Source organism: Narcine bancroftii, chromosome 4 (assembly GCF_036971445.1).
Source record: "Narcine bancroftii isolate sNarBan1 chromosome 4, sNarBan1.hap1, whole genome shotgun sequence".
Taxonomy (NCBI): domain Eukaryota; kingdom Metazoa; phylum Chordata; class Chondrichthyes; order Torpediniformes; family Narcinidae; genus Narcine; species Narcine bancroftii.
In genome coordinates, this window is record NC_091472.1 from 188,644,471 (window position 1) to 188,657,163 (window position 12,693).

At 37.6% G+C, this 12,693-nt stretch overlaps 1 protein-coding gene and 1 long non-coding RNA gene across 9 annotated transcripts in view; one reads left to right on the top strand and one right to left on the bottom strand.

Moving 5' to 3' along the window:
• Positions 1–12,693, top strand: part of LOC138761339 (uncharacterized) — a 44,049-nt gene that overhangs the window by 15,775 nt on the left and 15,581 nt on the right. The window contains exon 3 of one of the 4 annotated variants that reach the window (XR_011356266.1): positions 4,340–4,455. The exons of 2 other annotated variants lie outside the window; for them this stretch is intronic. This is a non-coding gene — a long non-coding RNA (uncharacterized lncRNA). Of the gene's footprint in view, positions 1–4,339; positions 4,715–12,693 lie in introns of those variants that run through there. One more of the 4 variants, XR_011356265.1, reaches the window with a different exon arrangement.
• cfap251 (cilia and flagella associated protein 251) overlaps positions 1–12,693 on the bottom strand; it is a 64,097-nt gene that overhangs the window by 1,782 nt on the left and 49,622 nt on the right. For 3 of the 5 annotated variants that reach the window (XM_069933280.1, XM_069933278.1, XM_069933279.1), the window contains 4 exons: positions 5,748–5,838; positions 3,035–3,178; positions 2,008–2,236; positions 884–985 (listed from right to left, as the gene is read on the bottom strand). In XM_069933280.1, the coding sequence (XP_069789381.1) occupies positions 884–985; positions 2,008–2,236; positions 3,035–3,178; positions 5,748–5,838 (566 nt within the window). Of the gene's footprint in view, positions 1–883; positions 986–2,007; positions 2,237–2,679; positions 2,927–3,034; positions 3,179–5,747; positions 5,891–12,693 lie in introns of those variants that run through there. The other 2 variants (XM_069933281.1, XM_069933282.1) reach the window with 2 other exon arrangements.

Sequence of the window (12,693 nt, forward strand, 5' to 3'; positions counted from 1 at the left end):
TCCTTGATGGAAGGAGGAGGAAAGTGCGTCCAGAGGGTGATAGGTGCTTTTGTAAATTGGCTGCCCACCCGAGGCAGCAGCTCCCATACCACACTGGGATGCATCCAGCAAGTACTCTTTCAATGGTGCTTCTGTAAATGTGGTTGAAGGACAGGGGGAACATGCTGAACTTCCTTAGTTTTCTAAGAAATTAGAAGTGTTGAATTTAGGTTTACAATGACACCTTGATCCCACACTTGATCAAATGTTATCTTGATTTCAATGGCAATCATTCCAACTTTTTAGTCAACATTTCAAACAAGGTTGCCGTGAGGCCATTCTATGCAGTCCAAATGAATTCCAAACTGAGTACTTCATAGTTTCATGATCACCACAACCAAGACTTTTTTTTAAAAATCCAGATGATTTAAATTATTTTAAGGTTACTTTCTGCTGTGATGCATTTTAAATTCACGTCTCGAATTTGTACATCCAGATCCCTGGATCTTTAGTGTTTGGATTATAAATCAAAACTTATAATTTCCTGGGAGAGACAGCTGAATGTAGAGTTGGAATCTTGAAAAGAATAAACTGTTGGAAGAACAGTGGCTCAAACAGCAGCATTTGTGGAAGCAAAGGAATAGGCGATGTTTCAAGTTGAAATCTGATTCAGCGTGTTGACCCAAAATATTGACCATTGCTTTGCCTTCACAGATCCTGCTTGGCCCACTGAGTTCTTTAAGCAGTTTATTTTGCTTGAAATTTCGGGTGTGATATCAATCACTGTACCATTATTCCATGTATATAGCTTTATTCAATTAAGAATCCACAGAAAGGGTATTGCAACTGAACTATCTAAATTTAGGGAAATCAAGGAGTGTAAAAAAAATTGAACAATTGGCACCTTTGGCATCAAAGGCATCAAATTCGGAACTTCCTCCCTCTGGATTCAAGCCTAATAGTGTGGAGAGACTTTCTGCAATTTCTTCCTCAGACAAACATTCACCTAGAAAGCAAAGTGAAAACAGACTATATCGAATTTTGATCTCTGGTTTGGGCTTTTATTAAAAAAATCAGAAGCAAAGCAAATCCAATGCATTTATATTGGAATGAAAATTTACAGCTCTATTTTTTTTAACAGATGCAGCAGTTAAATGGAGGAAATGATACTCTATGCACTAGTTGAGTTCTTGATAAATAAACACATCACTGAATTTTGAAAAATTACTGCTTTTCTGAGCTGTGAGCAATTAGAACTGAAATAGAGATGCAAAATTCATATCTTAAAATGCAATCGCTTCCATTTTACATCTAAACAAAAGATGAATAGTAACTAAATTGTGGCACAACAGTGAATTTATAGTTTTATATTTTTTTGTGCCTACACTGAGGACTATAAAGTTTTTTGTGCTTTTTTGTGAAACCTGTCCACCCATTCCTTTCTATTGGTCCTGCGAAAAAAAACCAGCGAACTATTTCCCCTGCATCAGTATGGAGTCACAGATAATTTGCTCTATCCTTACAACTGAAAATTATGTGCATAAATGGAAATGATTACCAACCATCTCCATTAATAGTCCACACAAATTATTGTTAATCCATCAATGAGAAAACATTTGGTATACTTGATTTCTCTCAGGATATTTCAATTTAAACCTTGATTTGGGGCAGTTTCTTATCTGAAAAATTGTTTTTGCAAAGACTAAGTTATATTTGGCTTTGAACTAATCCATGTGAATTTTGTGATATTAATAATCTGTTAATGCACACCTCCAGGATTTGGATGTGAACAGTGGCTACTCAAATGAGATACAACAGGTTTCCATCAACTAAAGAAATAAATCTCATATTAAGACCTCAGGAGAGATGGGAAGGAAGTTGGAACAAAAAATGGGAATTATGGCATTACTATTTTGATTCACATGCTGCCTTGGTGCTCTACAGACTTTTTCTGTCAATATTCACTTTTAAATAGGTTTTTTCTCATTTTCTTCACATATTTCAATTATTCTTTGACATTTGACTCACCTCTAGTTTGCAATAGTTGTAGTAATTCTCCTAAGCCAATTGCTTTTTCTCCATTGTCATTCTCATAACCAAGAACATCAAACGTATGCTGCATCTCAGAAGCAGATATACCAAAAGCTGGTCGATGGTTTATATACAGTTTAATAAATTCACCCAAATCAATATCTGTTACATATTTCCCTGTATCCACATATTTACTGAACTTCACCTCATTCAGCATGTCCTCAATCTGCACATAAAAATCAAAGTTATTATTGATGGAACTCATGTCCTGAAAACCAACAGGAAGTGGTCCTGTTGTTAACTGAATCTGGGGTCTTTCATGAATGAAATAAGGCTGGGTAAATTTCATCAGTGCCTTGCTAAGGAATGTTGAAGACTCTTTCCATCTAGCACACTGCATCTTTGACCGACGACCATCACGTAGGAGGTACAGGAGCATCTAAATCAAGACTACTAGGCTCGGAAATGACTTCTTCCCACAAGCTGTGAGATCAGTGAACCAGTATCCTGTAAAGAAGTAAATCATCCCTAAATATTTATATATATTTAGTTTAATTGCTATCTTTATGTGTGTATATATATCTTGTGTGTGTGTGTGTGTGCGGACAACACTGTTTTGTCGAGTTGTACAAGTACCATCAGCAAATAATGAACTTCCTTCATGAGAAGTCTTATCCCAGTTTATCTTTACTCTATATTCTCAATGCCTCCTTACAAGTTCTAACTTTCATTTGCATGTCAGCTTCATCCATTCTCTCCTCATTCTAGTTTTCCACTTCCCTCGGTTCAAATGTCAGAGGTTCCTCTTGAAGCGATCAAAATTTAATTTTCCATCATTTAATTTTATTTAATTTAATTTATCCTTTAATCTTCCATCGCCCAGCAGCTTCACAGCCTCAGCTCGACCCACGTGGCACTACAAAGAGAGGCTAATGTTTGATTTAACCCTTCAATGAAAGGAACTTCATATAAACACATTAAAACTGTTTTTATTACTTTATGAAGAATAACATGTACAATGTACCTCTTTCTCTGTTGGATAGAATGCCAATGCCCTCATCATAAATGGAATTTCCTGCAGTGGAATCTGAGGTGAGACTTCCCTGGTCTCCATTGTACTGATACGCTGATAACGCAACTGCGAGTAATAGAAATAATTCTCCATCTCCTTCATGAAATATTAAAACACAGAATATTAATTGATCAGAACTAAAGGGAAACAGAGTAAACAGCAGTAAAACCTTGAAATATAGAAACATTATTTTGGAAAAATTGGATATGCAATCAACGTTTCAAATGTTAAATTCCAATGATATGGGGCCCACTCGTGAAGCGGGAAAAATGAGCATCAATGTTGGACGTGGCAAAAGAGCACAATCTGTGGACACTGTTTATTATATTGCCATCAGATTATTACCTAATAGGATGAAACACAAAAGCCTGCAGACACAGTGACTGCAGTAAAAACACAAAAATGCTGAAGGAACTCAGCATGTATACTTCATGCCAACCGCAGATTTTATTTCTCATTCATTGCGTTCCAGGTCTGCATACCTCCCCTCATGATCTTTATAAACATGCTATGGAGGTTTCAATCTTCAAACTCTGTCAGTTTGGAGATGATCATTGTCCATTGACCGTATTGCTTGGTGGAAATGGGTGCAGAAATGTGTCAAAATTCAAAGTTTGCCTCAGGTACTTTCTCATTTTGGTGATTCTGCTGCTTAGATTAAAAATTGCTAAAATGGCTTACTGCAATTACATCCCTAAATCCAGATCTATGGTTAGAGTACATATATGACATCTCATAGAGCCCTAATATTTTTCCTGTGGGCCAGGCAGAATTACCACTTATTGGTAGTTCCAAAAAACTGTACTCAATAGACACATGTAAATGTAAGCAAACTGACTGTGCAATACAGAGGTGGGGGGGGGGGGGGGAATCAGTAAAAGTAAGAGTCCTTAAATGTGTCCCTAGTTGAGTTTGTTGTTGAGGAGTCTCAAGGTGGAGGGGTAGCATCTGTTCCCAAACCTGCTGGTGTGAGTCTTGTGGCACCTATATCTCTTTCCTGATGGTAGTAGTGAGAACAGAGCGTGAGTGATGTGGATCCTTGATGATTGCTGGTGCTCTCCAATGGCAGCATTCTATGTAGATTCAAGTTAGTCTTATGTAAAATTTAACTCGAGTGCCAAAAAGAAATTGAGTGAAAGATGTACTTTTTCTGAACCTAATTAAAATGTTCATGTTTTTGTGGCAAGAGGTGCTGAGAAGTTAAGCACACCACTATTGAAAGAATTCACAACTCTTTGTCTTTTTCATTTCATTCAGAATGATGTTCTCTATGCAATGTCTCTGAATTATTCCAAGGCGTGGGAAGTGAAGTGGCCTACTTTCATGCCCAAGTATTCAGAGTTGAAGGGAGAACAATACAGTGAGTGAATCATGTGAGCACCATATATCTAAGGACACAGCAGTACAGAAGTATAACTATATTCATAAACCTGAGTAAAGAAGGACAAGATTTTTAAAATAAAACCAAGTAGGATAAACAATGATTTCCACAACTACATATTTTCATGTTAGCATTTGAGTTGTAATGGATTTTAATATTGGGAAGATTTTGGTAAGATTAGTGGGTTACATACATACACATATTTTAAAACAGATCTTATTTGAAAGACTGAAGAATTCATATTTAGTAACATTGCAGGATCTCTGGAGAATGTGATGCATATTTCACAAATAGGTGCTAATTGAAATGATGTCATAAAATGAATGGACTGGAGACAAACTGGGTTTTGTTTATCTAAGACAACATTTTGACCAAGGAGAAGAACTCCTGTAATTTGCTGAAGAAGGGGTTTTTGCAAGTGAGAGAATCACATGGTCTTTCTGGCAGTTGACAGTTGAAGAGAGAGACAGACAAGTTAACAAGGTCTCCCAGCTAGTGTGTGTGACACTAAAGGAGCTGAACAATGCAAGCCAGGAAGAGCTGGTTGGAAACAAAGTTCCAGAGCAGTGGATGGCTGGAAGTGCTATCTGTCTGATGTTTATCTTGGAATAAGAGGAACAGAACAAAACTCTGTGGTGGTAGCCTGAAGAAAGAGGTTATCATCTGGAAAACCCTGATGGGGCAAGTTTCATCAGTGAGACATTGAGGTGACTAATGGTGGTACCTCAATTGTGGAAATCCTAGAACAACAAATCTCTCTCTATAAACCCTACAAGAACCTTCCTGAGCGGTAAACATTTACCTTTTAAGCACCAAAGCCTGGTGAACTTTATACATGTTAAATTTTGTGCACAGTATAAGAATTGCCTGCATCGAAAGAACTTGGAAGAAGAAGTGAGATTGAACTGTAAACAAAAGAACTTTTCTTAAATTTACACACACATTACATACACGTGCGCTTAGAATGAGAAGGGGGTTAATTTGGGTTAGTTAAGTATAGAGATAAGTTAAAGTTTGATTCGGCTTTCATATTTAAAGTTGATTTAAAATAATTTTTGTTTTAAAAACCACTTGTCTTGGTGAATGTCTATTGCTGCTGGGTTTTGGGGTCCTTTGGGCTCGTAACAGAGTATTGATCACATGTATAAATAATTTTGGAATTATCATAATAAAATGCATAATTCTTACTGAAGTACCAATGGTAAAATATATAATCTTCCTGCGACTTTCATTGTCATTTATAAAATTCCACATAAAAATTCAAGAAAAATCCAAAGATATTACCCTAAACAATTCTCCATCTCTTCCACCTTCCAATAAACCATAAAACGGTATTAAATCCTTGCCTCCAAGTGCGGTTGCTGCTTCATGAGCCCTTCAATGCCACAAAATAGCTGTTATTCTTAATTAATTCTACCATCATTCTTCTGATAAGATAGAAAGTAATGGTTCAATTGCACTGAAGCATTCAGTCACAATAAACATAATATCTCATATAAAAAATATTTCAGGTCATCTTTTGCTTTTTTATTGGTAAAATAAATTTCACATGTATTACTGAGCTGTGCATTGGAGGAAGTGCTCATATTTGTTAAGCAGGGACTATAACTTTTGTACCAAAGGACTTAGAACTGGAGAGGAGAATAATTAGGATGTTGCAAAATGCAAAATGAGAAACTGCAAAATCCCCTCAACCTCCCGAGAGATTTCATCTTCATTGCCCTGACTACAGTCTGCATCCTTCCACAGACAGATGTTAAGCCAGCACTGGAGGATCTACACATTGTGACCAACAAACATCAAAAAGCATCTCCTGATGTTTTCACAAACCTTATTGGGGCTTCAACCAGGCCATCTTAAAGAAGGTACTCCTAAAATGCCACCATCACATCTCCAGCAACACCATGAAACTGAACACACTCACAACTGCTACACTACCATCACAGATACCTACCACTCCATTTCATGCCTGTATTTTGTAATATTTTATTTATCATTTTAATATATTTAACAAACAACAATCATACCAAATGTAAAACATGAAGAAAACCGCTCCCACCACTCCCTCTCCTCTATACAAGTCCTATTAAACAGAGAAAGAATGAAGAAAAAGAAAAAAAGCTACAATAAAACATATGGAGACACACTAATACCACAGTGTTAAAATCTTTACAGATGTCTACTGGCTAGGCAATAGTGATCGTAACCCTATACTGGTGCCAGTGAGGCACCTAAATGCTCTAAATAAGGCTGCCAGATTTTTTGGAAGGTGCTACATCCCCTCCTGAGATTGTATGTAACCTTTTCAAGTGGGATGTCATCTCCGAAGACCACCTATCCATTGGAAGATGGAAGTCAGACTTCCATGTTACTGCTGATTTTAATTTGAGAATTAATTAGTGATCTACCAACTGTAGAAAAGTTTCCCAGAAGACAAAGCTCTGCGTCGACTGGGAAGGTGATTCCCGAGATCTTGGTTATCACAGAGGTCATACCAGAAGGGCCTCACCTTCGTGCAAAGTCAAGTAAAATGTAGAAAGGAACCAACCTCTACACCACACCTAAAACACATCTTTGATAATTCAGGTTTATATTGGTATAATTTCTGTGGGGTGATGTACAGTTGATGGAAAAAAATATAATGGACCAATCTATACCTGGCATTGATAGTAGCCAACATACTTCCCTGACATAGATCTGACCAGAGTTGTTCATCAATTATTGTGTCTAAGTCTTACTCCCATCTCACCTTAGACTTATGCAAACCTGCCTTTGGGCTCTCACTCATCAATAAAAAAAATGCACTCTAGAAATAAACTTGTACACATTTCCTTCATGGAGTGAAGTGAGTCATTTCAGGGCCCAAATTGGCCTTAAGGAAGGATCGTAACTGAAGGTAACAAAAAAAGGTCTTATTGGGCAAGTTACATTTCTTCTTCAGCTGTATCCCCTTATGAAATGTTATTGTTCAAAGTCATGGGTATAAGTTCATTTTAGACTTAAAAGGTGTCTTTGATGACAATCCTCTTTTCAGTCCAGAGCCTCCACAGGTCTTACCCCATCTTTAGCCAAGTGTTTTAAAATGGGTTAACTGTTCTGTTGGCTATAATTCTGATATTCCATTTATACATGAAATCATTATACACCTTCTCTTTCAGAGAGTGTAATCCAATTTGTACCCAGGAGAGGATATCGTCCCTCTCAAAAAAAATTAAGAAATTAATCTTATTTTGGCCGCCAAATACTTTTTGAAATTAAGCATCCTGATGCCTCCTAACATGTAATCCCATGTTAACTTTTCCATGAAGAGTCTAGATTCCTTACAGTTCCAATAAATTGCCCAAAATGCTTATTCAGGGTTTTTAATAAAGGTCTGAGGTAGTGGAATTGGCAAGTACTAGAAAAGGTACTGCAATCTTGGCAATATATTCATCCTTACCTGCCAATTAGAGTGATGGGTAAGTTCATTCACCTACTCAAGACTTGTTCAATTTTACTAAGTAGCGGGAGGTAGCTGAGTTTGTAAAAATTCTGGAAATCATCATCCATTATTCATCCTGTATTTTGGAAAGTCAGAGAAACTGAAGGGCACAGAACTAATAGTGAAGGAATAGTGCAGAAATTGCACGGTTGTTGTTATGGGAGATTTTACCTTCCCTAATGTTGACTGACACCTACTGACTGCAAGAGGGATAGATGAGGCCGAATTTGTCAGGCCTGTCCAGGAAGGATTCCTGACACAATATGTGGACCAGCCGACCAGAGGAAATGCCATACTGGATCAGGTACTGGGTAATGAACCTGGTCAGGTGACAGACCTCTCGGTGGAGGAGCATTTCAGTGATAGTGACCACAACTCTCCAAGCTTTAGTATAGCCATGTTCAAGGATAAAAGCAGACAAAATGGGTAAGTGTTTAATTGGGGAAGGGCTAATTACAATAGGATGAGGCAGGAACTAAGGAGAGTAAATTGAGAACAGATGTTCACTGGAGAAAGCACAAAAGTAATATGGAGGGTGTTTAGGGAGCACTTGCGCAGGGTTCAGGATAGGCTTGTCCCACTGAGACAGTGAAAGGATGGAAGGAAAAGGGAACTGTAGTTGACAAAACAGGTAAAGCAGCTAGTTAAGAGGAATAAGGAAGAATATATTTATAGTAGAAGCAAAAAAAAAAAGGGCTCATGAAAATTATATGGTAGCTAGGAAGGAACTTTAGGAAGGAACTTAAGGAAGGACATAGAAGAGATCAAAGGGAACATGAGAAGGGCTTGGCAAGTAGAATTAAGAATCCCAAAGCGTTCTTTGAGTGCATGATCAGAAGGATGACTAGAGTTACGGTAGGGCAACCTAAGGATAAAAGAGGCAGAGGAGGTCCTAAATTAATACTTTGCTTCAGTATTCACCAAAGAAAAAGTCCTTTATCAAGATGAAGTCAAAATAGAACAAGCTTCCACTTATTCCATACCTTCAACAAATGATTCAATACAGGTAATTTGATTCATTGTAAAAGCAAAAGATCCCATTTATATATAAAGTGCTGAATTGATCTTTCTTGTATCTGATTCATTTCCACATTAGCCCACATCGGCGGTTGATCAATATCAAACAATCTATTAATAAACTTCAACTGAGCAGCTTGATAATAATTTTGGAAATATGGCAGTTGGAGGCCTCCCAGATCATACTTTCACATCAATTTTTGCATAGATACTCGAGGCAATTTACCTTTCCACAAAAACAAACGTATTACTTTATTTAATTCCTTAAAAAACTTCCCCGGTATGGTACTAGGAATAGATTGAAACAAATATTGAATACGTGGATATATATTCATTTTAACTCAATTTACCTGACCAATCAATGTTAATGGCAAGTCTTTCCATCTATTCAAATCAGACTTAATCTTATTTAACAATGGTAAATAATGTAAGCCATATAAGTTTTGATACTCCTATTCTACAATTACACCCAAATACTTCATCTTATCTGACCATTTAAATTTAGTAATTTGCATACAATCTGAATAATCTCCATCAGATATTGGTAATATCTCACTTTTATCCCAGTTTACCTTACAGCTTGACATTAATCCATAATATTTTAATAAATCCTGTTAAGGCTCTAAAGAATTCTTAGGTTGAGACAAATATCAACACATCATCCGCAAATAATTTTATGCTCCCGTCAACCAATTGTAATTCCCTTAATATTCACATTCTGTCGAATTGCTTGAGCCAAAGGTTCTATAACCAATGCAAATAAGGCTGGTGACAATGGGCAGCCCTATCTAGTTGATCTAACCAAATTAAAGACCTGCTAAATATGTCCATTCGTCACCACCCGAGCAGAAGGATTAGTATATAATGTCTTAACCCAACCAATAAAGAGTGGCCCAAATTTAAATCAATGTATAGGATCAAAACGTGTGTTTTCAGTTAAAACCCCGTTATATCAGAATCAATTAATTCCATTTTCTATGCATAACCCTTATTTGAAGGACTGGGATTCAAAGGATTAGTGGAAGACTGTTTTGAAGCAGGCTCATTTCTTTTGTTTGATAGACTTAGAGATTTGTTCCAAACAGAATTATATGTGGATCCATGGATGTGTTTATTGGGTTATATGAATCCAATTAGAGCATGTTTGGAAAAACCTCAAATTGCATTTATTCGATTGGGTTTGGCGGTGGCTAGAAAATGTATAGCAGTAACTTGGAAAAATGATGTTGAGTTAAGCATACAAAGATGACACAAAGAAATTCAATCATGTTTGTATTTAGAGAAGATCATGCATAATTTACAAAATAATTACTCTTTTTTTTGTTAAAATGTGGACTTTGTATTTGGAATGTATGGATTTAGTTGTAAAGTAGATGCTTTATTTGTTTTTTTAAGAGGTAAATTGACATAATCTATTTTGATTTTATATAAATTTTTTTAATATAGATACAAGCTACAAGGGGAAGGGTAGTAAGGGGTGGGATAGTTGGGAGGGGGTGAGGGGGGGGTTATAGGGGGTAGATTTAGTTTTATTTTGTGTTTTATGTTTGTACTTTGTAAAACCTTAAATAAATTTTTCAAAAATGAATAGAACAAGCTTGTGTGCTGGATCATGATGAGATTAGGGTAGAGGAATTGCTGGATTTTCTTTAAAACATTAAGATTAATAAGTCCCCGGGGCTGAACGCCAGGTTGCTGTGGGAAGGGAGGGAAGAGGTACCTGGGACATTGGCTATGATCTTTGCATCTTCCTTGGCCGCAGGAGAGGTGCCAAAGAATTGGAGCATGCCAAATGTGGTAATAGGGAGAATCCTGAGAATTATAGACCATTGAGTCATACATCAGTGGTGTGCAAACTATTGGAGGGGATTCTTAAGGACAGGATTTATGATCATTTGGAGATGGACAGTTTTTAGGGACAGCATGGCTTTGTGAGGGGAAAGTAATTAGACTTGTCATGAGGCTTTAAGTGTTTTGAGGAGCTAACAAAAGAAATTGATGAAGACAGGGTGATGTGATATATATGGAATTTAGTAAGGCCATTGATAAGGTCACCCATGAGCTATCACTAAAGAGGAAAACTTGTAGTCTAAAGATAGATAAATCCCCTAGTACTGTTGGAAAGCATCCCATGGTACTGAAAGAAATGGCAGAAGTTATAGTTAAGGTTTTGGAGATAATTTGCCGAAAATGGAAGGTCAGAACATTATTTGAATGGCAAGCGATTGCAGCATGGAAGTGCTTGTGCATGAATTGTAAAAGGTTGGTTTGCAGGAGCAACAGGTTATGAAATGTTGGCCTTCATTTGCTGCTAGAAGAATAGAATTTAAGAGCAGGAAGGTTATGCTGCAACTGTTATTATGAGCTCCTATCATCACTGTAAGGTAGTATAGACAGGAGGGACTGAATGGTCACAGTTAATCTTTAACATTTCACACAAGCACCTTCACCATCACAAGTCACGGTCCTTCAACTCGACACATTTGGAAAGACACTGTGATTTTGAGAGCGAGATCCATTCTGATGGCTGGAGAGAAAGCAGCCTTTTGAAACAGCACTTGTGGCCGGCCATTTTTTGTGGAATTCAGAGCAAAGCATGCTCTGTGAATGACTGGGCCACTTTGGTGAATTGACCTGTGCCAGGAGGGTCTTTTGGGAAGCAAAGTGCTTCATTTTGATTGTGATTGACAGTGGAAGTTACATGGAGAGACTGCTTCATTTTAAGTGTGACTAGCAGTGAAGTTACTTGAAAGCTTCATGGAGGCTGCCCAGTTCGAGTCTCGCCTACAAAAGGACTACGAGAATTATGGCCACAGCTTGTGTGGATGGACATTTCTTCAAAGGCAACACAAGGAGAATTCATGAGTCTGTAGCAGCCACAACTCCAGTCTTCCCATCAATTCAACATTAATTCGTGGCATCAAATCTCAAAGGCCTTTGCTTCAATCCTGAACTTAAAAGACTGAACTTTGAAGTAAATTTCTAGATTTCGGCTACACACACACTGTCTGGTTCATGGCCTATTGCTGCTCATTACACGCGGTTTGTAACACCGTACAAAGTACTGGTGAGGCCACATCTGGAGTACTACATGTATTTCTGGTGTCCTTACTTGAGGAAGGGTGTACTGACATTGGAGGCATCAGGAGACATGAGGAGAGTCTGGGACTGTACTCGCTAGAATTTGAAAGAATGAGAGGCGACCATATAAAATTATGATAGGCATAGATAAGATAGAGTGAGGTAAGTTCCTTCCATTGGTAGGCGAGACCAGAACTAGGGGACTAGCCTCAAGATTCAAGAAGTAGATTACAGACAGAGATGAGGAGGAACTGCTTTTCCCAGAGAGTGGTGTGAATCTATGGAATTCACTGCCCATTGAAGCAGGGGAAACTACCTCAGAAAATATATTTAAGACAATGTTGGATAGATTTTGCATATTAAGGGATATGGGGAGAATGCAGGTAAGGGAAGATGAGCCTATCATCTGATCACCCCCGATCTCACTGAATGGCAGACCAGGCTTGATAGCTGGATAGCCTACTCCTGCTCCTATTTCTTATGTTCTTATGATAAATCTCTTCCAAATGAACTCAATCCTTTTTTGCACACTTCAAAAAGGAAAATAATGAAGCACCCTCATGAGCCCCCAAATCCCTCAGGAGTCTCTGCTCCCAATTCTTAAAGTGGATGATGAACTGAACCTTCAGGAGGGTGAATCCTCAAAAATTG